At 38.7% G+C, this 27,951-nt stretch overlaps 3 protein-coding genes across 9 annotated transcripts; 2 read left to right on the top strand and 1 right to left on the bottom strand.

The window, feature by feature from the left end:
- Window positions 1-52: 52 nt before the first annotated feature.
- On the bottom strand, window positions 53-6,043 carry LOC121518793 (F-box only protein 40-like). The gene is made up of 7 exons (XM_041801404.1): window positions 6,005-6,043; window positions 5,865-5,908; window positions 4,262-5,428; window positions 2,041-2,327; window positions 1,753-1,884; window positions 1,112-1,445; window positions 53-273 (listed from the first exon to the last, which is right to left on the bottom strand). Exons 2-7 carry the CDS (start codon window positions 5,865-5,867, stop codon window positions 55-57), a joined length of 2,142 nt encoding a protein of 713 aa, XP_041657338.1. The 5' UTR covers window positions 5,868-5,908; window positions 6,005-6,043; the 3' UTR covers window positions 53-54.
- Window positions 5,358-18,025, top strand: LOC121518791 (F-box only protein 40-like). Of its 7 annotated transcripts, none has more exons than XM_041801401.1 (11): window positions 5,358-5,442; window positions 6,196-6,245; window positions 6,417-6,559; window positions 8,957-8,989; window positions 9,125-9,689; window positions 10,072-10,562; window positions 12,842-13,021; window positions 13,484-13,725; window positions 14,010-14,141; window positions 16,064-16,388; window positions 16,485-18,025. In XM_041801401.1, exons 4-11 carry the CDS (start codon window positions 8,987-8,989, stop codon window positions 16,695-16,697), a joined length of 2,151 nt encoding a protein of 716 aa, XP_041657335.1. In that variant the 5' UTR covers window positions 5,358-5,442; window positions 6,196-6,245; window positions 6,417-6,559; window positions 8,957-8,986; the 3' UTR covers window positions 16,698-18,025. The 7 variants fall into 7 exon arrangements, with proteins under 7 accessions (XP_041657335.1, XP_041657330.1, XP_041657334.1 ...); XM_041801396.1 differs by having other exon boundaries at window positions 6,417-6,594; XM_041801400.1 differs by having other exon boundaries at window positions 6,417-6,598.
- Window positions 16,570-27,951, top strand: LOC121518795. The gene is made up of 6 exons (XM_041801408.1): window positions 16,570-16,703; window positions 18,699-18,806; window positions 19,996-20,078; window positions 20,490-20,638; window positions 20,763-20,810; window positions 26,736-27,951. The coding sequence occupies exons 2-6, from the start codon at window positions 18,735-18,737 to the stop codon at window positions 27,443-27,445; spliced, it is 1,062 nt and encodes a 353-aa protein (XP_041657342.1). The 5' UTR covers window positions 16,570-16,703; window positions 18,699-18,734; the 3' UTR covers window positions 27,446-27,951.

The following is a 27,951-nucleotide window of genomic DNA, read 5'->3' as shown; positions in this document are numbered from 1 at the left end:
TGAGAAATATATAATGAAAGATTAAATCGACATTGTGTTTATATTAAGCTTTCACTACATCATGATCCTTTTCTGCTGGAACAAGCTAACCAGAGTGGGACCTTTGCAGCTCGTGTTGGCTTGGACTTCCTGTAAGGCACGTGGCAGGTGAATCTTCTCTGTCCTGGACTCTCTTTCATTGTAGGGACACACCTTAAGATGCTCAGATATGGGGGGCATGTCCCTGAAGCACCAAGTGTCCACGGAGGAGAACAAAGTACTGAACTGCCAAACCTGAGGACACAGAGAGACACAAAAAGTTCAATAATCAGGCCTTATTTCAAAGATATGCTCTGTAACTGGGAATATAGATACATCTTGTCATTTTTTAAACTTAATTCACAATTTCATTTTGATTGATCCTCTTTATTACAAGGAGGTGCCTTTGACAAATTGCCAGATATAATCCTGCTTGCAACTTTGGCAAGAGTTTAGGAGGCTTCCTGTTTTTCATACTGGGGTGTGTAGTTTGGTAACACGCTAAACATGCAACATATTTATTTTATAATATAACTTAGTTAAGTTTGCCCAGATCTTTCTCCACGTAGATGATGCACATCTGTACATCTCAAAAAATTAGAATAACTTGTAAAGTTAGTTTTTTTCCTATGATTTACTTCAGAAAGTTGCATCTATTCTAAATTTATCTCATACAAAGTGAAACATTTCAAGACTTTTTTATTAATCTTGATGATTACATCTTACAGCTCACAATAATATAAACTCTCAAAATATCAGAATATTGTGGAGAAGTCCAATTTGCAAAGGTTTCCTGAGCCTTCATTTTCTCACTCTGGTTCAGTGCACACAACAACAAACATGGGGAAGACTGCTGACTTGACTATTGTCCAGAAGACAAACAGTTTCTTATTTGTTTCTTATTTTTTAAATCTACAAACATCACTGTGGGTAACTGATTCTGAACTGTTCTGTTTTCTTACCTTAGTTTGGATCCTTTCCATTTCTTTTTAATGCACATTTCATAGTAAAACCACCTAAATTCCACTGATGAAACAGCAGCATCCACTGTCACATCCTTATAAATCCTCCTTACAGACATCCTGCCTCTTACCCTCTGTTTCACCCTCCACTTGGCACCTTCATGTGAATTAGTAATCCTCTCCCAGCGGAGGGTGACCATCCCTCTCTCCTGCAGCAGAGACCAGCACACCTGCCTCATCAGCTTCGACACCAGAGCCAGCTGGGACAGGGACAGACTGTCCAGAAAACTGGCCATGTGGCACAGCACCTCATAGGGTAGCAAGCTCAAAGAGTCCTCCCCTTCCTCACTCCCTCCTCTCCTTCTCTGAGCAGTGAAGGAGTCGGCTGAGCTCTCAGACAGCTGGGAGGTGTTACCCAGAGAAGCAGGGATGGTGGGAAGCAGGCTGAAACAGCCCAGATCCTCACTGAAGGCAAAGAAAAGACGATGGTTAGATGTTTCCTGTCTTGTATTGCCTGTATATGTACGCAGGGATTTAATGTGCTTGTCAAAGATTGCTAGAGAATCAGTTATAAAGCATGCTAGTCTGCTTTATCTTCTGCTGAGACTTGCTTTGAATATGAAACTCATTCTTCTCTCCCTTACTTTGACTTTCCATAACTCTGTACACAAAACAGAGTTGAAATTAAACAGATTCCCCTCTTGTAACTGAATCTTTTTACTCTCCTAAATTTTTGCCCAATCCCCCGTACCCTGCCTCAGCAGTTTCTCACTTGTAGGAAACGTCAGCTTTATGTGTGGATGGATGAAACCTCTTCTGGCTGTAGGTGCATCCCAGGTAGGCAAGGGGGCATCGCTGCTCAAACCATCCATTCACACTCATCTGGATGTCGCTGTGGATGTTCCTAAATTTGAGGACATGCATGCAATTAGAAACTGAAATGTCAACACTACAGTTAAACATGACTGCACATTAGTTTACTCAACTATGAATATCTAACATTAGATTGAAGCATTCTAATGTTTTATATACTGATATGTAAAAACAAAGCAAAACCCACTTATAATGTTGTCCATATTCTCTCCGCTGAAAGGTGTGTCCACAGAGGAAGGTAAAGGCAGAGCTGGCCTTGTTGTGGCGGCTGGTGACACTCTCCACCTGCAGCTGAAGGTGCAGCTCAAGCGGTTTCTCAGCAGTCAGGTCTGCCAGTGTCATATTTCTCCGGAAGGGAGCAGACAAGAAATTATAAGTCTGTGTGCCCTCATCTTGTAACAGACCATCTGTGCATTTGCTCTCTGCAATTAGGTGACCCCTTTGCTCCTTCTCAAGGGAGCACAACAAAGAGGCCTGAGAAGAAAACAACACATTTAAACACATCAGCACAAATACGAAACAAATAAAAAATTCTGAATTAAGTAGCCTACATTACAGTAAATTTGAGGTTTACTTAACTAGGAATTGTTAAAAGGAACAGTGCTGAGGATTTAAAAGAATGACATCAAACAGCAAACTTCAGCTATTAAAAAATCAGGATAGAAATAAAGCTTAGCTGTAGTCCAACCTCTCTGCCTAAGAAAAGGAAAGGATACTTGTACAGCAAATGTGAAGAAAAGTTAGCTTAAATCAAAATATTTGAAATATCTGTTTTGTTTTGTTTTGTTTTGTTTGGAGCTATTCACAGTATTGTTATGGGAGGTACATCAGTTATGATTTTAACATTAAAAGTAATGTCTTAATTACCCGGATGATATGCTGGGCAGCCAGGAATTCAAAGGTACTTTAGTAAGACTTGTAAAATTACCAGTGTTCATGCTTTTATTTTGAAAGAGATATATTCTCTGGGTATGAACAAAGTGAGACTCGATGAAACTGCTATAAAACGATTAAATAAACATATTTATTCGTTAACCACCTACCTAATAATGGGGAAACCATAATAAGTTCTTAGTTTTTCATGTGGTTTTACCGCAACTTTGTCAAATTTTATGAATTTAATGAGTCATCTGCTAGCAAGGATGCTATACTAGCTACATATGTCTTAATTTCGGTGTTTTGCGAATTACCAAAATTAGCATTTCTTGTAATTATCTTCGAGTGAGTGGGCCAGAAAAATATTATACATGATAAGGAGGGGTACGGGATAGTCAGTTTTCTCATTTACTTTATTAACTGAAAAATAAATACATGCATACATGAACATGATACATTAAGTTCATATAAATTCACTGACTTGTGGCAAGTGGAAGATACTAAACTTTATAGATCAATTTGGTACCAATACTTTATCTTGAAATATTTTCAGTACTAGTGTCTGTTAAAATAAAACTTTGGGGATTATGCCATTTTTCAAAGAACAACAACAACAAAAAAATCACATGGCATGAACCTACCATTAATGACAAATCTATAAAGTGAGTTAATTAGATTTTTTAAAAAGCAGTTCAGTTTGGAATAAAATACCAAAAAAAAAAAAAGAAAAAACCAACATAGCACTGGTTTAACAATCTGATTAAACTTAGATTTTTTTTAAGTTTCTTTTTTTTTTCTTAAAATGCTCAATAAGTAGCAAAGATATTTCCCTATGACTCTTTGCAGTTTTATATTCTTTCATTAGATCTTATTTGAATATCTGACAGCAGGATTTTAGTTGCGCAGTTATGTGAAACCCATTTTTTAATGTATTTTTTACACTGTCATTAATTATTAGTCTGTTTAAAATTAGTGGATGAATCCATTTACTATTAAGTATTTGGTTTCAGGAAAAGCTAGATGAAAAATCTAAATTGTTAAAAAAAGAAAAAAGAGAGAGATCAGTTAGAAGATAAGATAAGTATTTATCTCTATCGTTATTTTGAAAAAAAAAATCAAAATATCAGAAGGTTACTTTGTGTGCTGAAGCACTCATAGGCTCATCATAAAAAGCCACAGAAAATGATTTCTTGGATTTGATTAATGAGAACTCAATTTAAAAGGTTGTCGGGAAGACTGTTTCTACAGTATGTGGAGTAAAATATGTTCAATCTAAAGATTTAGGTTCATTATGTGAATAACATATAGAATTAAGCTGTTGGTGTATCTGGCAAAGGATTGTCACGAATAAAGCTTCATTGTTAAGTGCATGACCATCACAAATCCTGAGACAGTATAGTCAGTGTAATGTTCAATTATGTGCTATCTTAATGTTTGCATCAACTTAGAATTTATGGGAATTGATCTTAATTCATAGTTACCACGATAAATTTGATAAGTGTAAGAGATTATAATCATTATTTTTCTCTCACCTGGACTTCCTCCCACACTGGCATCTCCTCTGGCGTCACCCCCAGGTCCCTGGTGTCCACAGCATGACTCTCCCTCCGGTAGAAACCAGGGTTACGGATACGGCCCGCCCTGGCAGAGAAGCTGGTTGGCACTTTAAAAGTACGTACAGTAATAATCTTCATGGGCTCAATGTGTCCATACACAAATTTTTTCTTCTTCACTTTTCCACCAAGACAGGAGGAGCTGGATGTGGTGGAAGTAATGCATGCATTACTCCCCTGTTTGCAGGCATTGGATGGGCCTTCACAGGCGGTATCCTCCTCTGTCACAGTGTCCAAGCTGCTTCCTGGTCCTTTAGCAAGGCCTTGACCTTGTCCTGCCCCTTCACTCTCCCTGCATCTGCCCATCTCCATAGTAAACATGCGTTCCCAGGCATTGTAGTTTTCTAACAGGTTAGCATGAACTTCTGAGTTCCTTGCGATAGCTTCTCTCTCTTCCTGGGAGAGCATTGGCTCCTGTTCATACTCATCTTCTGAGAGCTCATCCTCCTCATCCTCATCCTCTTTTCCACTGTAGATTGCAAAGATGTTTGAAGACTCCCAGGTGGCTCCCTTTTCTGCTGCCTCTTTTTCCAACGCTGCCCTCTTCTGCTTTTGCTTCTCTTTCCTCTGTCTTTCCTCTTCCCTCTTCTCTTCCTCTTTCTCCTCCTCTTCCACACTCTTTATCAGCTCTGGGAACAGTCTCTTCATCTTCAGGGAGTGAAACAGGAGGTCCTGGTCCTTCAAGGCCATGGCCAGGTCCAGACATCCACCTTTGCATCTTTCTTGGAGCAGATTTTCATGCAGCTCTGTGTTTGGATAGGAGTGGGCATCATTTGCAGGCCAGCGGTTCCACTCCATGGAGCAGCACACCACGCTGGCCGGACACACCTGGAGGTGAGCTGCCTGTGAGGACCGGGGCAGCTGAAGAGAGCAACCATAGCCAGCGTTTAGGCAGGGCACCCTCACATTAGGGCAGAGCAGCAGGTGATCCTCCTCTTTGCACAGGTGGAAGAGAGCCCCACAGTGAAGGCGGCAAGGGATGACTGCACAGCACACAGAGACCTCCACCCGAGCCCTGCAGCGCCGGCTGTAGCAGGAGTCACAGTGAACATGCTGTCGCACCCTGGAGGCACGAGATCGCGAACTCTGATTGGGTTTAGGTAAGAAAAAAAGGAAAGTAAAGCAAGATATAAATCAAGAAAAGAGTCTGATTAATCGGAATCACACAATACTAACAAGAGTAACTTTGCACATCCAAAACATTTATAAGTTAAGCTGTATTTATCAGAAGTTATGCCTTTCAACCTCGTTTACATACTCTTTTTACATAATTAAAGGTTTTTAATAATGTAAATAAATAAAATGGCACAAAAGACAGTTGTTATATTTTAATTTGAATGAATCAGCTAAGGGTTTGGATACTACATTATAAAACTTAAATGGGTCCAAAACAGAACTAATTAATTATGAAAGTTTGATAAGGCATGCATTATCATGAATTTACAACCTTAAAAATACATAAAAGAGGGATTAAAAACGGACATCAAACTTTTAAATTTTGAATTGAACAAGAAAATCCTACCATGTTTCAGATTATCTGACAGTTTTTTAATCTGTAGTTCTTTCCTGCAAACACAAGAGACAGTGTCAAAATCTCACTTCAAAATCAGCATGATAAAAATTCTTTTAACACACGCTGTATGAGTTAGGAAGTAAACTTACTCGCTCCTTGTATCCTGTCTTATACTTTAAAGACCAAAGTGTCAGTGTGTGTGTCTGTGTTATGTGTGTGTGTTATAAATAGAGCAGAGCAGCAACTGAGAAATGTTACGCAGGTGGTCAGAAACATGGTTGGATTACAAACCCCTGCCTTAGCCACTTACATCAGGAAATCTCTCATCTTCTTTCCTCAGATCTCCATTTTGGTGCTGCATATAAATGATTTCAACCTGCTGTGAGTAAAGTGAGTCCTGCTCTCTGTCCAGTGTCCTCTGGTGGAGACTGAACCCCTGTCAGTTTGCATTTATTTAAAGTCATTTAAACAGATAATATAATGTGTGCAGGATCTTTGACACATTAAAACCTCCCTTTCTTAAGTATTTACTAAATTTGGCATATGTGGCTGAATCCACAGGAGCAGAGCGAGAGGGGGAGTTATTTTTCAGGCTGAATCTGCTTGCTGCTGCTTTGCTAATTTTAACCTGCCAAGAGCTCAAGGACGTAAACCAACGTTATAAAACCAAAGAGAAGACACAACATGTCTCCAGCGGCACTTTGGTGAGACCCTCGCCTAAACTTGGGCTTGTATCTCCGTGAGTATGTTATATATTTTTAATGACTGTTTTTGTTTATCTTAACTAAAGCAGCTGTAAAAATAGTGAAGTGAAATTTTGACTCACTGCTGAGATTCTAAACTGGACATACAGAAATAACAACAACTTTTCTTAACACACATTTAACTTTTTTATTCTTTTATGTAGCAAACAAGACAAGTATACTTCAGTTGGAACCAAGTGACATTGATTTACGTTCATGACGAGAGTTGTTGCATCAGTGCAAAATGCAAAACATCCAGAAAGAATACAAAAAAGTAAAACTGTCTCTTTGTAGGGGTGTAACTAGGGATGTACAAACTCACTGATAAGCTAATAGAACTTAAATATTAGAGGACACTGATTACTTGAAAAATTTAAAGTATGGCTGAAGAAAGAATACTTGTTCAGCAGCACGTACTTAGACATTTAAGTTAAATTAACTCAATATTACTTGTACATTATGTTGGCTTAACTTTTTGTGAGTTGAACTAAGTTGTGGGAATTTCTGTACACTTCAAAATTCTGATTAAATTCAACTTTTCATAGCATGCTAAAATACTTTTGTTAAAGCTCTTTCATCCACTGCAAAATATACTTATTTCTTTCACATACCCATAGGTAGGGGAACTTACATGATTACAAGTAACAGACTAAAAGGTGCACTCTGAGACAGAAAGTGCTCCTCCATCATGTTCAGTATATCAGCCATTGTATGTTGGACTTTTCTAACTGACTCAGTAACTTCACACATAGTGCAAAAGTGTCTCATGCCCAAAGGTACTCTGGGAAAACTGTGCAGATCAAAGGATGATTTAAAAAAAATCTGAGTACAATGACAGATACTTAAAATGAACTACTAAAAAAGAGTCTTATCAACTCAGAAAAATAAAGCTGAAATAGCTGTTTTGGATTTTAAAGTAAACACAACACTTTAAAACCTCAAAATGTTTACTATCAGGTCTTAGAGCTTTGTGCTGTCAACATTTTCCAATTAGTTTTAATTAATCAATCACAGGGGTTAGGAATGCGATTAAAAATATATGCTGATTAATTGCACTCTGATGTCATCACACAAAGCTAAATTGTAACCTCTGTTTTAGCACATGTAAAAATTCTTAATTTTTATAATTTTATGGGTAAAATCCACAGATTAATACGTTCTAGATTGAATAGTAAGTGGACAATCTGTCCTTGATCTCCTCTTCCCATTTCAAAAACTAGAACAAAATTTCAAAGTAGTGGTTTTATTCAGTCATAACACAAAATCCAAAGATTTTACACAGTATAAACATTTCAAACAAAGCCAATAGTCATGTGCTGACTAATGACTAAAAAAGGCTCCTCAGAAGAAACTGCTTGTACAAGCCTATACTCTTTTCTTATTAATTTAAGCTACCTACTTCCAGAAATGGAAAAAACAAAAAACAAAACAAAACAAAACAAAAAAAAAAAAAGTGAATTACATGATTTTAGATTAATGTTGGTGTCATCACAGATTTTACCTCCTGAGTCGGAGCGCCTTTTCATTCCTTTTCTAGCGTAAACTTACAAACACCTCCCAAATTACATCAACTCTTTTGAAATGAAAACAACTTTTGTGCAGAGTTTTTGTAGATTCCCAAAAAAATAACATTTAATTGAATTCAAACCAGGTTTTGAGATTTTCCAGCTCCCTTTAAACCCAACACAGAAGCTCTGGTAAATTCCTTTCCTTTATGACTATTTTGTTACTATTATTGTTAAATCTACCAGTAATGCAGTGTTTCTCAAATTATCAACAAATGGGATTAATTAATCACAAAGAATATAATAATTAGATCAATTTTTATCTGATTGACAGTGCAAGGTGTAACATTACATTGTGATGCAACTAAAAACTAATACAAGGACAAATCATTTAAATTAATTCGACAGAACACATATACTGAAAAACACTATCTGCAGAAGCAGAAACCCTTTTATTCGTATAAAACATTTCAAAAAGGACTTTTTGAAAGAGACTATCATTGTTGCTTTTCAATTTTTTAAGAAATTAGAATCTGAACAACTTAAATATGAACAAATTTACCTATTTATAAATAAAACTGAGCCAAAGGACATTTTCAATTTTACCGTCATAGAATTAAGAATAGATGAGTAAATGTCTTCAAAATTTACCTCACGCTTGTATGTCAATAAAAATAAGAAAATTGTTTAAAAAAATAGTGTTGTGATAGAGGTAAACATGAGTAGAGTGTATGGTTACATCCAATCTCTTAACTCATTTAAATTAAAGAGACGCCAAGAAATTCTAAATTACATTAGCTTTAATTTCACAATCAAGGTCCCATGGCTAGTCAATATCTGTACTTTTTTACAGGATTACAAGGGTGCTGTCTTAAAGTTCTGTATGGTGAGTCCATAAATTTTGGCACTTAACTTTGGTTAACTGTCAAACTAATTATATTGCAAAAAAACCCATGATTGAAATGCTTTATAGTTTTAACTTCATCCTTTCTTCCTTTCTTTTTCTGTTGCACCCAATCAGAGTTCACGATCTCGAGCCTCCAAGGCGCAACAGCATGTCCACTGTGACTCCTGCTATAACCGACGTTGCAGAGCACGGGTGGAGGTCTCCGTGTCCTGTGCGGTCATCCCTTGCCGCCTTCACTGTGGGGCTCTCTTCCACCTGTGCAAAGAGGAGGATCACCTGCTGCTCTGCCCTAATGTGAGGGTGCCCTGTCTGAACGCTGGCTATGGTTGCTCTCTTCAGCTGCCCCGGTCCTCACAGGCAGCTCACCTCCAGGTGTGTCCAGCCAGCGTGGTGTGCTGTACCATGGACTGGCTACGCTTCCCAACTGATGAAACCAACCCACACAGCAACATAGCCCTGCAGCAGAACTTAATGAAGGAAATTGAAGGGCAGGGGGAGGCTCTGGATCTGGCCATGGCCTTAGTGGATCAGACTGACCTGTACGACCGCCTGAAAATGAAGCCACTCTACCCAGAGTTGATGGAGGAAGAAGAAGAGGAGGAAATATTTGATGAGAAGGGAGAGGAGACGGCAGTGGGAGGGCTTATTAATGGTGCTGCTGAAGATGATACCAGTGAAGGTAACTTGGGCTGCTGTGCTGCAACATGGTTTTAAAAGATACCTCCTCTACAACAGTTTTTGGTTGTGAAGTCACTTTTCAGTAATTGCTACTTAATCTGTAACTTTTTTCATAAGAAATTACTGGATTTTCCCTTTTGGTGGAACTTTGTCAAAATATTTAGATGTAAAGAAAGTTTGACCTACCAGAATATTGAGATATAACATTTTACATTGAGAGAAATGTGTCTGATATACAGTGCACCTTTAACAAATCTTAAACAAGAGTTAAACCCTTTTGCATTGACCAGTCTTTCAAGTGTACATCTAATTTGTTGAGACAGGAAACTATTTCATTTCTCTTGATTTCTTTACTCACTGACTGGTTTACATTTCTGTTGCAGAACTCTGTACATCAGTCCCTGCAGCAGAGGAGTCTCCAGGGAACTATGTGTGTACGCGACCAGACACCACCATCAACTTAGAAAACTACAACCTGTGTGAGATGATGTTTGGCATGGAGAGAGGCGCCTGTGCTGTTGCTCAGGCCACCCTAGACGATCCAAAACAAAACCCAAAACATGGTGGTAAGGCAACCCAGAAGCAGCAGGATGGTGCCCTGAGAAAAAATGGAGCTACAGAGAAAGATGGTGCAACTGCAGACAAGAACTGTCCTCAGCCAGACACAAGTAAGACAGGGCTTGCCCCGTGGCAGGAGGGGGTGCTTGAGCGTCTGCAGAAGGAGCTTACCCCACAGGAGTACAACATGTATGTGGTGCATCATGGGCGCATGCTGGTCAGCTTTGGACAAATTGCGGCCTGTACTCCAAGGGAGAAAGATTTTGTGTATGGCAGCCTGGAGCCTATCCCAGTACAGACCCTACGGTCTTTCAAGGTAAAAAACTTGATTGGCTTGACAGCATTTAATACCATTGTAAACTCTGCTTCAGTTAAAAGCGTCCAGGTTCTACACTGCCTATTAATCAATTACGGTCAGTTTAACTATTATATATAATGCAATTTTACTCTATTCTTCTTTGCAAAACTGCTCAGGCTCTGTCAGGTTCGTCAGACCACAGAACTTTCTTCCATGACCATAGAGTCTCCCACATGCCTTTTGGCAAACTCTAGTCAACTCTAGTTAACAGAACACCCAGGGAAGTTCAGTGCCTTGGAATTTTTTTGTATCCATCCCCTGACTTTTACTTTTCAGTAACCTTTTTTCTTGATTTGCTTGGAGTGTTCTTTTGTCTTCATGGTGTAATGGTAGCCAGGAAAACTGATTAACCAATGACTGGACCTTCCAGACACAAGTGCCTTTATATTACCGTCACTTCAGATACACTCATGTAATCCAGCTGTGAGACTGTGAGCGCCAACTGGCTGGACCTCTGTTGACTTAGGTCAGTCACGTTTAAGAGGGTGAGTATTTAGGCAGTTACTTACATTACCTCACATATTTTCATTTAATTGACATTACTTTGTTTACTTTGTAGAAACCTGGTTTCACTTTGACATCAAAGACAATTTTTAAATAATTTTTTTGGTAAAAAAAAAAAGTCAAATTATATTGACCTTGTATGATTTATAAAATCAGCAAAAGAGTAAACATCCAGGGGGGTGAATATTTTGAATAGGCACTACTTTTTGAGTATGAAATGCCAGTAAATGCAGCTACTTACCACCCCACTCAGTTATGAAAAACATGCCACAAATGGCTATGAAGGTTATTTTTCAAGCATGGTTTTATAGATATAAATTGGTTCACATAGTGCTATTACTGTTAGGAATAGTGTGTGAACAGACTGAAACTTGTTGTCATTCAAGAACCTTTCAGAAGAAAATTGGCATGGATGTCACATTCCTGCTGACTCTTTTCAACATTATAATCATCATTAATTGTGTCCACACTGCACCCACTTCTACAAAGAGACCGATCCAAAACTGACATTTTGAAAGAGGTTTTGAGAGAAGCAAAAAATGCAGGCCATCTTGCTTAGACTGGCAGGGTATCAGAGTCTGTTGTTTCAAATACTCCATCACCTTTGGCATCAAGACAAGATCTTGAAACAACCAGCAGAGCTGAATCCACTGATCTATGGGAACAGACAAGCACATAGGGTGTTAATAGATCTGTAATGTATTTTGAGGCGAGGCCATTTAAAGCTTTAAAGCAATTGATTAAATCTTTGATCAATTCTTTAAAGAACAGGCAGCCAGGGTAAGGTGGTGTTTGTTGGCATCAGTTTGAATTCTTGCAGCAGTGTTCTGAACTAGCTGGAGTTTGTGGAGGGAGCTCTGACAGATTCCTGTTAAAAGTGCATTAAAATAATTACATGAAAAAAGTATATATACTTTTGTTCATATCAGTGGGAAAGATAAAGGATTTGTTTTGGAAATTAGAGATGGAGAAAACAAGACTGGGGCTTATTTTTAATACAACTATGAAAACAGGTCTAAATTAAATGTGAGGCTCAGGTTTTTCCTGTAAGTGTGATGTTTAATAGAAAAGGTGAACCACAGAGAAGGCTAGAGGAGAGTATGATCGCAAATTATGACTCCAAATTTGTCTTCATTAAAATTCAAAATGTTTTGTAACATCTGGCATTTAGAATCAGTGCTAGTCGATTTTCTAAACCGTCAGGATTATTTGATCTGAGGGGAACATACATCTGAGTATCATCTATATATGAATGATGGGGGTGTTAATATAAAATAGCAGTGGGCTGAGAATCAGGCTGTGGGGTACACCAAGGTTAAATAAAAATCGGATGAGCATTTTTCCAATGGGGAATGGGACCAAAGTCAAAAGCTAACTTCAGTAAGTAGAGACTGTTATTTGACTTACTCTAGCTTGCTTGTTTAAGAAGCCAAATCACTAACCAGGCCATGTAGCAAACCTGTGTCTTGAGTGATGCAATGGCTAAAAAATGTGGACACACAGGGCTGATCTCCATCTATCTGTCCATCATCTATATCGCTTATGTTGTTCAGGGTTTTGGGGTGTTGGAGCTAATCCCTGCTGCTCTTTGGATCTTGCAGTCTACACCTTGAACTGGTAACCACTCAGTCACAGGGCTAGGAAATACTGTTAAGTTCATGTAGAGTACTAAAAATTATGTAGCTATAAAGTGTTCAAAATATAAGCAATTTTTTTAAATGTCTCCCATTAAGGTCCCGGACAGCTATCACTACAGGCGGCGGGTTCACCTATACGACACGGCTGCACGAGCTCAGAGTGAAACTCGCTGTGTGGACACATCAGACCTCGGAGCCAGTGAGGAGGACTGGTTCATTGATGAAGCAGAGGCCACACTATTGGGCTACGCTGAGGAGGCTGTGATGGGTCACAAAGTCAGTCAAGTATACTTGACTGAATAAGTAAAGGCAAATCCTGTACAAGGAAAATAATCCTTAATACTATATAGATATCAGAATCAACAATATTTATCTATATGTATAGTTTCTGTAAAAATAATTCCAGACAGGATTTGTTGGCCTTTACCTAACATGCCCCTATTTCTACAAGTTTTAGTGTTTCAAAACACTTCTGGCATGGATTGTTTCTGTTTATTTCACAGTCATAGATGAGTAAATATTGTCAGCAAGTATATATATGTAATACGAAGACAAACCCAGAAAAAATGTGCATCTGCATACTGTTGGGAGATATGGTTAATGTTTTGGTGAAGTATTTGCAGCGCAGTATGGAATTGAGCAGACTACACATGCTTTATATAATAGATGCTAAAACTTATAATTTCAAGGCTTAAAAACATTTGAAATCAATACTCAGTTTAGAACCTTTTCTCACAGATCAGCCAGCCAAAATCATATGATGGACTCTACAATGACGTGGGAACGCAGACGTACTCATTCCGCACAGCTCCGTTCAAAAGGAAGACGACGCTGGCAGAGGTGATGGTGGACAAACAGCTGAAACTTCGTCTTGAGCTGCAGGCAGAGAGTGTGAACAACAGACACAACAGAGCCAACTGCGTGTTCACATACCTCTGTGGTCACACCTTCCACCGCAGAGAGCTTGCCACACACTTCAGGTGTCTTTGAATGCTAGACATGTGGGTGTGTTTGAGTTTGAACCTCTGCAATCCTTTCACAAGAGTCATTTTCAACAGTTTATCTTTACCGTATTATCTCAGTGCATCAGCATACAACTCAATAATGTTAATCTATCTTTAAGTAATCAAGGATTGAAGGTAGAGAGATGCAAACATTCAAATAAAGTTAATCAACTCTGTTTTATTTTGGGATATGTTTTTATCCATAGCTGTAAATGTCAAATTTGTGCTAAATGACAGTACTTTTGCCATCTCCTTTCCAGGAATGTTCACAGTGACATCCAGACAGGTCTGAGCGGATGGTTCGAGCAGAGATGCCCTCTAGCGTACCTTGGCTGCACCTACAGCCAGAAACGATTTCATCCCTCCACACATAAAGCCACTGTCTACTACAAGTAAGCACACCTTACTTTGATTTATTCAGCTCATCCATTTGTACCATTTTGTCTTTTTTTATCTTCTGTTGTATTTTAACAAACCAATGCAAGAGATGAGAGTTTGAAAATGAAGTGTTAATTTCATCAACTAAAACTAGGACTCAAAATGTTGGTTAACTACCTTTTTCCCATGAGGCAAACATGACCGAGACAAGCTTAAAATAGATCTGTGGTGATAGGTAAGTAATATAAATATAAATTATGTCAGTATTTAATCACTATATTCTAAATCAATTAAAGTATTAATAGTGCATTAATATGAGTTTTTTACATTTATATAGATTTCACAATATAGCTGATTAAATTAGTAGCAGAATAAACTTGTGACTATAAGTAATGACTAAAATGTAAGGGCTTTTTATTAGCTGAAACTAGACTAAAATGTTTTTGAGGATTTATCGACTAAAACTAGACTAAAAGATTAAAAATGACTGAAACAGAACTTAAACTAAAAGGCATTCTTGTCTAAAGACCAAGACTGAATTCAACAAAGCTGCCAAAAATAAACACTGCCATGAGGCAAACAGTGAAAGTACAGTGGCGTGTAAAGACGAAGGGCTGGAGTGATTTCTGTGCTAGAGTGACGGAAAGATTTCTTATTTCTTGATATCGACAGGGTTCCTGTTACTCCTTGAAAAGTCTTAAAAAGTCTTAAATTGAACTTTTAAAATGTAAGGCCATAAATAATCTTATTTTTACTAGTGAGAAAGATTTATTTATTTGAGTGTAATACTTTATTTTTTTGTTTTTTGCATTATTCAGATTCAGCTTAGCAAACCTGCTGAAATGTGTTGTAATAAAGTATCACTATATAGAATATTGATAGAACGGAGTCATTTAATGTGTGAAACATAACATTCTGCCGTTTAGTACAAAAAAAAGGCCTATACCATTTAACATTTCATAAACAGTATACTAAATAAGGAAATTCAGTTCTGGTCTGGTGTTCCGGAAAATCTTGCATGTCTTTCTGTTTTGACTTTTTGACCAAAAATGTGGTTTTATTTTTTTCTCAATTCAGGTCCTAGAAAGTCTTTGTTTTTAAGTTTGGTGAATCTCTGTTATAAAATCTTACCAATTTTATCCATATAATTTGTGCAGTTTGAACAAAATCTCAGAGCATTCTTGAGATTAAGCGATCTCAGGAACAGCGTACAGATGAATGTGTGGACAGCTGGTTAGCATTATGGCTCTTGCTTTTGCTGTCACTGGCGATGAGGCATAAAACAAGATTAAAGATGTTGAATATTTGAGTAATTTTCATATAGCAGACTGAACATTTACAGGAAATACCCCCAGTGATATGTAACTGTTCACAGACAGGTTTGCCTTTGCAATTAATAATTAGGTATTCAAATGCTTTATTTATATCTTGTACGACTGCCACTAATCTGAAAAAACTTGAACAATGAAGAAAATAACATTTAAACTTCTAAGATGAGGGAGGACTTCATTTTAAAATACTGTAGGAAATGTATTTAACATTTTTAGCTAGTCTGACTACGTAAAAGCAAATCAATCTTTTGAATATTGGCAAAGTTAGTATAGCAGCAAAGTGACCCATTATAATGTTTACTATTGAATTAAGGAAATACCATGGAATACGTATTCAGTACTGTATTCTTAAAATGCAGTCACTGCTTTTGATTTTTTTGATGATGTACTTAAACAGAAATAGAGAGTGTATTAATGGAAACGTTTTTTGTCAAGTTCAGTTTTCTCAAGATGACCCATACCTGTAAAGACCTTACTAATCTCTGTAGAGATATTTTTAAGCTAAGCTGTTTGATTCTTTATAAACAAAAGAAATTCATATTGTACTTGCACTGTTATGTGCTTGCATGAATGAAACCCTGACCTGTATTTTGCTTTTCCTTCAGTAAGCGGCTGAGGACCTTCAACCTGCGTCCGACGCTGGAAGCCTCAGAGGTTAACGACTCCCAGTCAAAGAGCTCAGCAGACTTCTCTGCTCTGATAAGAAGAGGACAATCAGGAGGAGAGGAGGACTCCCTGAGCTGTCTCCCCTATGAGGTTCTGTGCCACATGGCCAGTTTCCTGGACAGTCTGTCCCTGTCCCAGCTGGCTCTGGTGTCGAAGCTCATGAGGCAGGTATGCTGGTCTCTGCTGCAGGAGAGAGGGATGATCACTCTCCGCTGGGAGAGAAAGGCCGACTCAACTCGACCATCCAAGTGGAAGGCCAAACCTGTGAGAGATACATCCTGTTTCATTCAAACCATCCATCATTTTCGTGTTTCACACCATGATTAACTCTCTGATTTTGTCCCAAAACATTCTCTCCAGGTGTGGGAGTTTAGTCATCTCTTCTCCCCAGTGGACTCGTGGCATATGGCGGACATCCCTCCAATATCTGCTCATCTAAAAGTCTGTCCTTATTATGAGACCTCTCTACAGAGTGAGCGTATTCCCCTCCCCAGCATGAGTGAGAAACAGGGGAGCAGCCAGGAGAGGATTAGTCTTGTCAACCATTTCACAAGAAAAAGATGGCAACAATGATACAAGGCAATTTAATTACACCTGCTGTGTGAACACTAAAGAAATATGTGTATGTCAATAACAATTGTGGCTATATCACACATATGCATACGCACAGAAGAGTGTTTTATAACCAGTTTATGACAAAACACCACACGTAAATGAATTCAGCTTGAACCTGCAAAATATTGCTCTTTGTGCTTCATTATTAACCAGTACAACTCATGACAGCTTGAGTTCATTCATTGCCATATCAAAAAATAATTTAATAAATGACTAAGACTTGTTTGAACTGCCTCACTGATTCCCCCATTCTTGGGAAAACCTCCTGAGGAAACACAATGAATATTCATAGACATATGCTGGACAAATAGTGCTGTATGAGGGATAATTAGTGCCACACTGACAGTGCATACTGGTTCAGATAAGACATTTGAAGATGTACATCACCTTGGCTTTTATAAAACTGCATTTAAAAATATCCAGTTCTTTTCTGACATTACCTGAACAAATTAAGTAATAAATGCCAACTAAATTAAACTAGATTTTAGGGGAATTCCTACTCTGAATATTTACTGACGTCGTTTAGGGGAAAGACAAGATTTATGCAGATCTTTCACTAAATGCTAGTACATGTGAAAGTGCATCAGTGTCAATGTATTCCTTTTACTTCAATACTGAAATCTCATCACATAACAGGAAATTTTCACTTCACCCTATCAAATTTATTAGAACAATAACAAAAGATGAAAAAATGAACATTATAGATTGACTCTTCAGCATAATTAAGTTCAATCTGAGCTCCCAGAATTTTTTTCTGCCAGTGTGTGATGACACTTATATACTGTGACTAAAGTCAACCAATACACCACAAGATCAATTTTCCAACTTTCAGCCTGATTCCTCCTTTGACCAAAGACAGCGAAGACCTGATGTTGGTCAAACTAGTCAGATGAAAATTTTGTTCGTTTTACAGAAAAAGCATTGTCCTCTTTTCATTTTATTCTGCTTATCTGATAAAATAACAACAAATATTTATGAAATAGTAACTACTTTTTGTAGAAAGAATAATTTAAAATATAAATATTAAAGATAAATTTAGAAAACTGTGAAACTCAGAGATTAAATACTAAAGATGAGTAAAAGAAAAAGTGTAAAAATGCTTTTATTTACAGAATACCAGAATTAGCTAACTGAAAACTTGACATTCATCTTGAATTAATAAAATAAAAAGTAAAATACAATTTAATGTCTCTGACAGAGTCGACAAAATCAAGATATGACCGGTAAAAAAGTCACATTAAAAAAAAAAACAAAAAAACACTCTAATTTATAATCTGTTCCAGTCCTCAAACTACACAAATAAATATACACTTCAAATTACTGTAGACAATGTGCAATAACTACAAGAGAATATGGATTTCCAATCTTGTTGTTTGTTACAGTGTGACTTAACCTAAAATGCAATGGCTGTTTTCAGATGAAATGTGAAATAATTCTTGTGTAAAAATCAAAGAAAGCTTGGACCTCCTTGATTTAGTTTTTCGCACTTTTTTGATTAAGTAGCCTACTCAGTGCTTTCTAAAATGTAGAGAAGTACAAAACCCCAAAATACACTTAAGTTATGTGTTAAAGTAGTGATTTAAAAAAGGACTTAAAATACTCAATTACAGTTATTTGAGTAAATGTAATTAGTTACTTTCCATCCTTATTTGAAGTGGAAGAAACAAAGTCAAGGGACACACCTCGAAGAACTCAACACTTGTGAAGCTCCTGAAAGCAAAACCTAATGGGAGAGGGGACAAATCACTGACAAGCAAGCAGAGCTACCTGCTGATGTCGCTTATGCTTTTATGGCAACATGTCACCCAACACACCACTGAGAGCAGTGCTTTTACAGCTTTTTCGTCGTTGACCGTCATCATTTTATATCAAATGTTTTTGTTATCCCTTTGTCCACCCGCATAGATGTTTTGTCCACCTCTTGACACATGGAGGCATTACCTTATCATTTGCTTACAGCTTCACCAATCAGTTAAAAAAGGCCTGACAGCTGACATGGACGCCATCAGTGATCCTGACGGGGATGTGTTGGATTACCTGAGGACACCATGCTGGAGCAGTCAGCAAGTATGTTCTGCTCCACAGAAGGATGAACGTCGACACCTCCTAGATTAAATTTAATATGGCTCTCAATAGAGCATGAAGCTTGTGCTACGCTGTACTGTTCTTTTTAGTTCTTCTTAGAGACCAGGCAAGTGCTACCATGCTAATACTGTAAACAAACATTTTGACAAGGATTTATAGCTGTCTCTTCAGGACTAAATTTAGATGACATTATAAGTAGTAAAAATATATATATATGGATTACAACAGCAAATAGCAGCACCAATGATGTTCCAGGGACAAGGCCAGGGGTAGCCAGAGCTGACTTTGGCTCCCTGAAATCTGATTGGCCTCTCCAAAATCCTTAAAATGATTAGCCATTTGCCTTGTCAGCCATCAACTAGCCTTTGAAGCATACCCAATAACTTAGCATATCTTAACCAACATTAGATAGGTTTTTCCTAACTTCAATATCAAGGTGAGATATATAAAAGTGGCCCCACCATTCTTATAAATTTCTGTATGTGGCCCCCAGTGGAAAAAGTTTGGACACCCCTGCCTTATAACAACACTTAATGCATGAACCAAGATATCTAGTAACTGAAGTACTGTATCAAACATTTGATTTGGAACAAAAATTGGATTCAGGCTCAGTAGACATTTCCATGGTTGCCAGAGATCCCACCAATCAGGGACTTTGCTGCAACACTCAAGGATTTTGGGTATTGTGGTATTTTTGGCCCTATTTCTCTCTCTTAATATTGTTTGATGTCTTATGAACCTTTGTCTTCTACTGGAAAAGTCTATGTGTTATCGTTTCACTCTCAGGTGGCTCATGGTCAGTCCAACTTGGATACTTCTAAAAAAGCTGAAAATCAAATCTGCTATGGCGACAATGAATGGGTTTTTTACTTCGGGAAGCACACTGTTGAGCCGTTTTTACATTTCCGTCAAGCTCCTCCTTTTTTCTGTTTCTGCATCGTGGCACTGATCACCCTTCATACAGGGCTGCATCTTGCGAGTACAACAGCGGCACCATCCTGCACATAGAAGGTTATAAGGAGGTTATTTCTCCTCTTGACTGCAGCAGGATTTATTGAAACGTCGTTCAGCTGTAGCAGCGCACCTGAGAGCTGCAAGGAAACCGACTGCAGGTGTCATTTTAGCGCACTGGCCGTTTTGCAAGGCTCTTTTGTTTCCTCCATCCCTGCAGCTGCTGCATCAAGGACGGAGATACCAGAGCGATACGAAGATCCATGAGAAACGATCTGAAAAGGAACCCGCTTCAGGATCACGGTAGGCCATGAGCAGAGAGGAGTGCATGAGCAGAGAGGAGTGCACAGTTACAGGTAGATAATGAGCGCTAACGGTGCAGGGACCAACACGCTTTGTGGGCAAGCATTTAGCTGATTAAATACATGCATTAGCATTTCCAGTTTGGCTTACAGTGTAATTACTCTCTGAACCTCTTATATGTTGCAGAAAAAAAACAGTGCGTCGTAAAATTCTTAGTGGTGTTTTAGCACCTGAGATGCTGAAATAAATACCATTCGTCACTTTTTCATTCATAGAAGCTTTTTGGTTGGGATGCACTCAACTTACTATTGATCCAACTTCTCTGTCACAGAAAAAAATGGAAATTTGCACTAATAATAGCATCTGATCTGGGAAATCCTGATTCATCCAACAGTAATCACCTTTGTGCAGGTTGTGTTTGGGCTCAGACATGGATGCTGGGAGGCTGGAGCAGCAGGTGGCCAGTGTGGACAGAGGAATCGCCTTCTTGAAGCAGGAGCACCTTGCCATGTTGACAGGCCTACAGCTGGAGATAACACACCTGAAGAGGCGCTGCCACGGTCAGTGTATCTGTCACCTGCTGCTCTACACCTTTTTGTGTGTCTCTTTACCACTGGTCTACATGCCTGTCTGTCATCATGGTTGATCTCTTTTTTGTCTGTCTGCTACTCCTTTTGATTGCAGAGCTTAGCTGTGAGCTGGAGTCCAGATTCCCTGACAGAAACACAGAAGGTAAGAGATGTGTGACAACTCTGTGCTGACATCGGGGAAAGTGATGTGTGAGAGATATTCAGATTGTCTAATGATGAGAAAACAAAGTGCAGAAGGCTAATTAGAGGTGGAATAGGTACTCACAAATACGGCACTGCCAGAAATTTGGGGCCCTGTGAAAAGATATGGATCATTTTATTAAAAAAAAAATTTAAGTAAACAAATAAATAAAGGCATTATTGCTCCAGTATTTTTAGGCCATTGGTTACCAACAGGGGGTCTGTGGTCCCCTATGGGAAGATCTCAGGGGGAGAATGAGGCTTTGTCTCATTTGAGGTTGTCAAATATAGACTTGCAAATACTAACATATATCATTATAATAACACACTGGATTGATTATTCAAATGCATTTCAGTGGACTTTAAGCATTCATACTTTATTTGTGATGTGATTAAGGTCCATAATAAGTGCATTTGTTTTTACAATCACACTAGTCAGATGCTTTATTTAGCACATTTTTTGTTAAGCAACTGCAATGTTTGCCTAAAGCCAAAGTGATGTAAAATAAGGACACCACTGCTACATCTTAGTGGACAAGTCAAAGGTAATCTGCACATGCTGTTATATAACATTTACCTTTTAATTGTTGCCTTATCAAGGTCCCTTTTCTGTGGTTAAAGACCCTGTAAAGTGAAATCCATAATTTGGGTCTTAAAGGTACAGTGTGTAAAATTGGGACTATCAACATCTAACAGTCAATTCTGGAGTGTGATGCTCATTTCTCTGGTGATAACTGTGGGAACCAGTGAAGTTTAAAAATCAATACATGCTTAACTGTTATTTGGTTCCTTCTATGGTGCCATAGAAACAGGCAAAATGCAAAAATCCAAGATGGCAGCGTCCTTGGAGGGGACCCTCCCTATGTATGAATAAAAGGCTTATTCTGAGTTAATTTAAAACATAAATTTAAAAAATGTGTTATCAGATGTCAACACTAATTTAGATCAATCTACTTATAAATGTTATGTTTCATTTTAACCAAGCTTGTTTTGCTAAATGCTAATAGGCTAAATATTACACACTGCACCTTTAACACTCTAGACAAGCTGGAATCTGGTTGCTGTAAACATGTGAAAACTCTGGGATCTACATGTGACTGAATTCTTAGAAAGTTTTTCACCTCTTTACTGGCTTGGTTTCATGTGGGCCGGGCCAATATGTGGGCTTATGATATCATGAGCCCACAGTGGGAATGACCCGCACCTTTAACACTACAATCTAAAATCACAGAGCAGGTCATCTCATCACAGTGGGCGTGGCTTCAGCTCATTCAACAGACACGCCCACACCATCCTGGAGTAGATTTTACCGCCTCATTTTTCATGGTTTTGAAGCCTAATTTTACAAACTTAGAGATGTTTTGTTTGGTTGAAATTTGACCTGGAGGTTTATAACACAGTGACCTGTCAAACAACAAACTTAAATACAGATTTATTTTCACCTTACACGGTCTTTAAGTTAATCTCATCATCTTTGATGTACTTGAAGTTACTATTTTTTTCAAAGAAAAGGCAGGCCTGTATCTAAACAGGGAAACAGTTGCCCTTAGTGTAAAACAGCATAAAAATCCAAAATGAAACAAAAAATACCTTAAAAGCAAATCCTGGAGTTTAAAAATGTGACCAAAAGGTAAAGATTAATAGCAACTGACAAATGACAGCCCCAGTTAGAATGTGTGTTGGCCTTCTCTATTTGAAATTTAACAATTAAAAAATTCATTCATTAGATCTTTATTTGATCTCAAGATGTCAGCAAGAACATGCTCTAATTTACAATGAAGTCAAGAGTACATTAATGCGAGAAAATGAGCAACAAAAAAAAAATGTAGATATAAGAACATAAGAGTAAGCACAGGAAGTCAGGGGCAGTAAAACCAGTTACAATCATGTACACACAGTCATGGACAAAAGTATTGGCACCCCTGGAATTTCTCCAGAAAACCATTTCTCCCAGAAATTGTTGCAAATACAAATATTTTTGGTACACACATGTTTATTTCCTTTATGTGCAGTGGAACAACACAGAAAATCTGAAGAAAAAAAAAAGACAAAATTGACATAATTTTACACAAACCTCAAAAAATGGGCCAGACAAAATTGTTGGCACCCTCAACTTACTATTTGGTTGCACACCCTTGGGAAAAATAACTGAAACCAATTGCTTCCTATAACCATCAACAAGCTTCTTACACCTCTCAACTGGAATTTTGGACCACTCTTCTTTTGCAAACTACTCCAGGTCTCTCAGATTTGAAGGGTGCTTCTTGCAACAGCAGTTTTGAGATCTCTTCATAGGTGTTAAATGGGATTTAGATCCAGACTCATTGCTGGCCACTTCAGAACTCTCAAGCGCTTTGTCTCCAACTATTTCTTGGTGTTTTTTGAGGTATGTTTTGGGTCATCGTCCTGCTGGAACACCCATGACCTCAAACGCAGACCGAGCTTTCTGACACTAGGCCCTACATTACTGCCCCAAATTTTTTGATAGTCTCCAGATTTCATGATTCCTTGCACATAGTCAAGGCACCCAGTGCCAGAGGTAGCAGAACAACCCCAAAACATCCTTGAACCTCCACCATGTTTGTCTGTAGGCACTGTGTTCTTTTCTTTGTAGGCCTCATTCCGTTTTCTGTCAACAGTAGAATGACTTCCTTTTCCAAAAAGCTCTACCTTAGTCTCATCTGTCCACAAAATGTTCTCCCAGAAGGACTGAGGCTTACTCAGGTACATTTTTGCAAACTCCAGTCTGGCTTTTTTATGTCTCTTTGTCAGTGGGGTTCTCCTCCATCTCTTGCCATAGCGCTTCTTCTCATTCAGATGACGTATGGTCCGAGCTGACACTTTGGCACCCTGAGTCTGCAGGACAGCCTGAATTTGTGTGAAAGTTGGCTGAGGATGTTTATCCACCATTCCAACTATCCTGCGTTGCATTCTTTTGTCAGTTTTTCTCTTCCGTCCACATCCAGGGAGATTAGCCACAGTTCCATCGTTGTAAACTTCTTGATTATATTACGCACAGTGGACAAAGGAATTTCAAGATCTCTAGAGATGGTCTTGTAACCTTGAGATTGTTCATATTTTTCTACAATTTTGCTTCTTAAGTCCTCAGACAATTCTGGGCTTTTCTTGCTCTTCTCCATGCTTGGTGTGACACACACAGGCACACAACACAAAGGTTGAGTCAACTTTTATACATTCTAACTGGCCTCAGGTGTGATTTCTAGATTGCCAGCACCTGTTACTGCCACAGGTGAGTTTAAATGAGCATCACATGCTTGAAATAAAATGATTTACCCACAGTTTTAAAAGGGTGCTTATAATTTTGTCTGGTCCATTTTTTGAGTTTTGTATACAATTATGTCAATTTTGTCTTTTTTCTTCAGATTTTTTGTGTTGTTCCTATGCACATAAAGGAAATAAACACGTTTACCAAAAACAATTGTATTTGCAACAATTTCTGGGAGAAATGGTGTATTTTCTGGAAAAATTCCAGGGGTGCCAATACTTTTGTCCATGACTGTAGTAATCTCTTATCATGTTGTGAAACTGACCTATGTCGGCATTTTAACAGAGTTTTAGTGTTCACTGCAGTGCTCCAAGTATGGACCACACATAAGCTAGAGGATGCTTCTCCAATTTCAGTGTTTACTCTTGGAACTACAACCAATATCCAGTCACTTGAGAAAGTGCGCTAATGATAATTCAGTAAGGAGGTAATGTTAGGTGGAAGATTTCAAGACAGAGCTTTCTAAATAGGGTCAAATGTATCTACATTTTTGACAGCTTTGTCACTATGGTGTGTATTTTTTGTATGTACTTAGTAGGGCTAAGCTTCTCAGATAAAAGTTATTGGACTTCAAATAAAAGAGGTTGGGAACCACTGTTGTAGGGCTCTTGGCAACCCTCGAAAATTGCCCTAGTTTTTTGCCTCATATGGCTCCCCCTGCTCTCTAGGATGTCATAAGAGATGGGAGCAAACTAATGAGATTTGAAAGAGTAAAATGAGATCAGCTCTCTGATATTTTTGAACCCGTTTCTGTTTTTTTAAATCTTTATTAATTTTCTTCTTCGTTAATGGGATGACTGAATTGGTATCAGCAACAGAAATATATGAAGGCAAGGCAAGACCAGTTTATTTATAGAGCTCCCATAAGAGAGAGCAACTCAAAGTGCCTTAAAGAGTTAAAAACAGAACATGTAAACACATAAATGCATAAAAAGACAGCAGAGAGACACTGAAATTTAATATGGTTAAATATAAGAAGAATTAGCTATGACTTGTTTTTATCAACATCTAACATGAATTCTTTCTAAATTCCATTAAAAATGTTTTGTTTTTGTCACTGATGTCGTGTTTACCATCTGGCATCCATAGCAATCATTTAGACATTAGCAACACTCCCAAGGTCACTTCATCCCTAATTAGTTGCATTTGACAGGAATGAGGACAGGAGTGTCTCTCTGTGTTTCCTACAATGCAATAAGGATTTTCCAGAAATCAAAGCATGTTTTTTGGTAAAAAATTTACTGGTAAAATTATTTTTGTTCGTGTTTTTGTAAACAGTACAGTTTAATCTTGGATTGGAAAGTCCTAGCGAGTCCTTGACAAATAACAAAAGAACTGCAATAGATAAGACTTTAAAGGGATACTTCAACATTTTGGCAAATTTCCCCATTGCTATAATCCCTATAGTCTTATTAATAGGTTTGTTACCTTTAGTTTTCTGTGCAAGCTTTTTAGATCGGCAGGGCTGAGATGGGAGCTGCTCTGCCAACACTATGGAGTCCTATGGTAATTCCGACTTTCCCTCATTAAACTCATCAAATACACAATCCAACAACTCCAAAACACTCTTGTGAAGAAGTTGTGACCTGAGCATTCATCACGCTATGAGTGGCAGATCTAAAAATAGCTTGCCCCGACAACTAAAGGTAACGAACCTATTACTAAGACTATAGGGATTATGGCAATGGGCGAATTTGCCAAAATGTTGAAGTATCCCTTTAAGGTAACATTAAAGCACCAGGATTAAAAATGTGTTCTGTGTCAGATACAGCCATGTGCATAAGTTTAAGGCATGTAGGGTACCAAGGATTCATCATAGGCCTGATGTGCCACAACCCGTGGCTAGGGAGGTGGAGGGGTGCAGAGTCTATGTCGACATGTTGGCTCACTTACGTGTAGCCAAGGTCAAGCCAGGTGCTCGTGGCAACCCCGGACAGTACCCCAGGTCATGCTTACTTGCCACATTCACCCATTACTGTAACCTAAAGGTGTTAACTTTGTTATTTTTTTCCCACAGATTATCAGTAATATGAAGCGCTGTAATAGTCATATGCAAGGACATCCAGAGCATGACCTGGGTTGTGTCAGTCCTCCCTGCCTGATGGTGCCCACAGGTGGGCTTGCTCACTTTAGGCTCAATTTGTCCAAAACATGCCTAAAAGTTCGGCACAGTACTTTATGTATATTGAGTTCATCTATTATCCACATCGCTTGTCCCATCGCGGGGGTCTGGAGCCTATCCCGGCTGTCATTGGGCAAGAGGTAGGGAACGCCCTGTACTGGTCACCAGGCAATCACTGGGTTGACATATAGAGACGGGTTCTTAATGATAATGAAGAACAATTTTAAGTTAATTTTGTTATTCAAACATTTCACTGAGGAAGACTGACAGAAGTGAAGGAGCTCAGAAAATCCAAGTACTGTATTTATACTGGAAAAATTAGTTGACAAGATTAAATTCCTACTTTAGATTCTGAGATGCCTTCCATAAAGTAGCACAGTTATACTGTGTGGGATTGTATGAACATCTGCAATATTTTTTTTGTGTAATGTCTATACAAACTTCAGCCCATAATGTTTGTATTTATTGTTGTTTCTCAGAGGAGGAAGCAGAGTTAGCAGCACGTTGTGAGGCTGCGGAGCGTCTCTTGGAGGACCAGCAGTGCATGATGGTCGCTGTACGTGGGGAGCTGCGAGCTGGCCGGGCAAGAGCGTCAGCACTTGGAAGAAGCATCAGAGAAGAAGAGCGATGTTTCCTTGAAGAGCTGAAGCGCCGCAGCCATAAGATCACGCTGCTAAGTCGTGAGCTGCAACGCCAAAATGTCATCACAACTAGTCTTTGCCATGAGCTCCACACTGCTCGCTTAAAACTGTTCCAACAACGGCAGAGCACTCAACCTGCTGCAGAGGGTCAGGAGGAATCAGAAGGAAATGCAGTAGGAGGAGGAGAGGAAGATGAGGAGGAGGATGGAGAGGATGAGGATGATGAAGGGGAGGCAACAGACTGGCTTCTGTCTCCACCTCCCCCTGCATCTCCAGCCCAAGCAAGACACAAGAGGCGTGTCACCCTGAGGGAAGAGAGAGTAAGAGCCTGTATCCCACAAGAGAGAGTGACATCACCCCAGAGGCCACATCCCATGCCTGACCCCGCCCTTTTCCTTGTGCCACTTCGATATCGCCTCCTGCGCTTGAGACAGCCAATCAGAAGGCAGCAGGAGGAGGGACTGGAGGACGAGTGGGAGGATATAGATGACAGCAGGGTGCACAGGAGGGTGGACATGGGAGCAGGAGAGGGAGAAACTGCTCTGTAATGAAGCTAAAGAGACAAAAGTTGTCTTCCAGCAGGTCTCAGCCAAGATCAACCAACATATGATGCAGATATTCTAGAAAAGCTAGAGACGGAATAAAGTAACCTTGTGATTGTCTGTAGATTTCAGGATGTAAGCTAGATATTTAGTTAGTCGCACATGAGTGTGAGATCAAACCTACACATAAATGTATCAAAAATGAATTTGTCACATTGATGGTACAACATGTACTGCAAATATGTGAAGACATGACTGGATCAATAGAGAGCTGTTTCATATGGATGCCTTTTCATTTTAACACTGTTGATCACGGCTTTTGCCTGTAATTAGTAGCTTGCCTCTGGGTATGTGAACAGTTTCACCCTACTGCTCAAAGTGGCAACCTGCTTTTTCACTGCACCAGCCTTATTCCAGGTTCAGAAAGTCACTCTTTAAAGCTTAGGGATGTTTTGTATTATTTGCACTTTAATAAATTCATGCAATGTGCCTAGTGATGGCAAATGAACATT

This window comes from Cheilinus undulatus, linkage group 12, assembly GCF_018320785.1.
Source record: "Cheilinus undulatus linkage group 12, ASM1832078v1, whole genome shotgun sequence".
Classification (NCBI taxonomy): domain Eukaryota; kingdom Metazoa; phylum Chordata; class Actinopteri; order Labriformes; family Labridae; genus Cheilinus; species Cheilinus undulatus.
Note: the sequence above shows the minus strand (reverse complement) of the source record. Positions and strands in the feature narration are given on the sequence as shown.

Excerpts from the sequence above, each read along its gene's own strand:
- LOC121518795 (XM_041801408.1), top strand. The coding sequence starts at position 18,735 with ATGGACGCCATCAGTGATCCTGACGGGGATGTGTTGGATTACCTGAGG. Across the intron at positions 18,807-19,995 it reads CATGCTGGAGCAGTCAGCAA|CTGCTGCATCAAGGACGGAG; the intron begins GTATGTTCTGCT and ends CCATCCCTGCAG. Across the intron at positions 20,079-20,489 it reads GAACCCGCTTCAGGATCACG|GTTGTGTTTGGGCTCAGACA; the intron begins GTAGGCCATGAG and ends ACCTTTGTGCAG.
- LOC121518791 (XM_041801401.1), top strand. Across the intron at positions 9,690-10,071 it reads TGAAGATGATACCAGTGAAG|AACTCTGTACATCAGTCCCT; the intron begins GTAACTTGGGCT and ends TTTCTGTTGCAG. Across the intron at positions 13,726-14,009 it reads GAGCTTGCCACACACTTCAG|GAATGTTCACAGTGACATCC; the intron begins GTGTCTTTGAAT and ends TCTCCTTTCCAG.
- LOC121518793 (XM_041801404.1), bottom strand. Across the intron at positions 2,328-4,261 it reads CAGTGTGGGAGGAAGTCCAG|GCCTCTTTGTTGTGCTCCCT; the intron begins GTGAGAGAAAAA and ends TTTTCTTCTCAG. Across the intron at positions 274-1,111 it reads AGTGGAGGGTGAAACAGAGG|GTTTGGCAGTTCAGTACTTT; the intron begins GTAAGAGGCAGG and ends CTGTGTCCTCAG.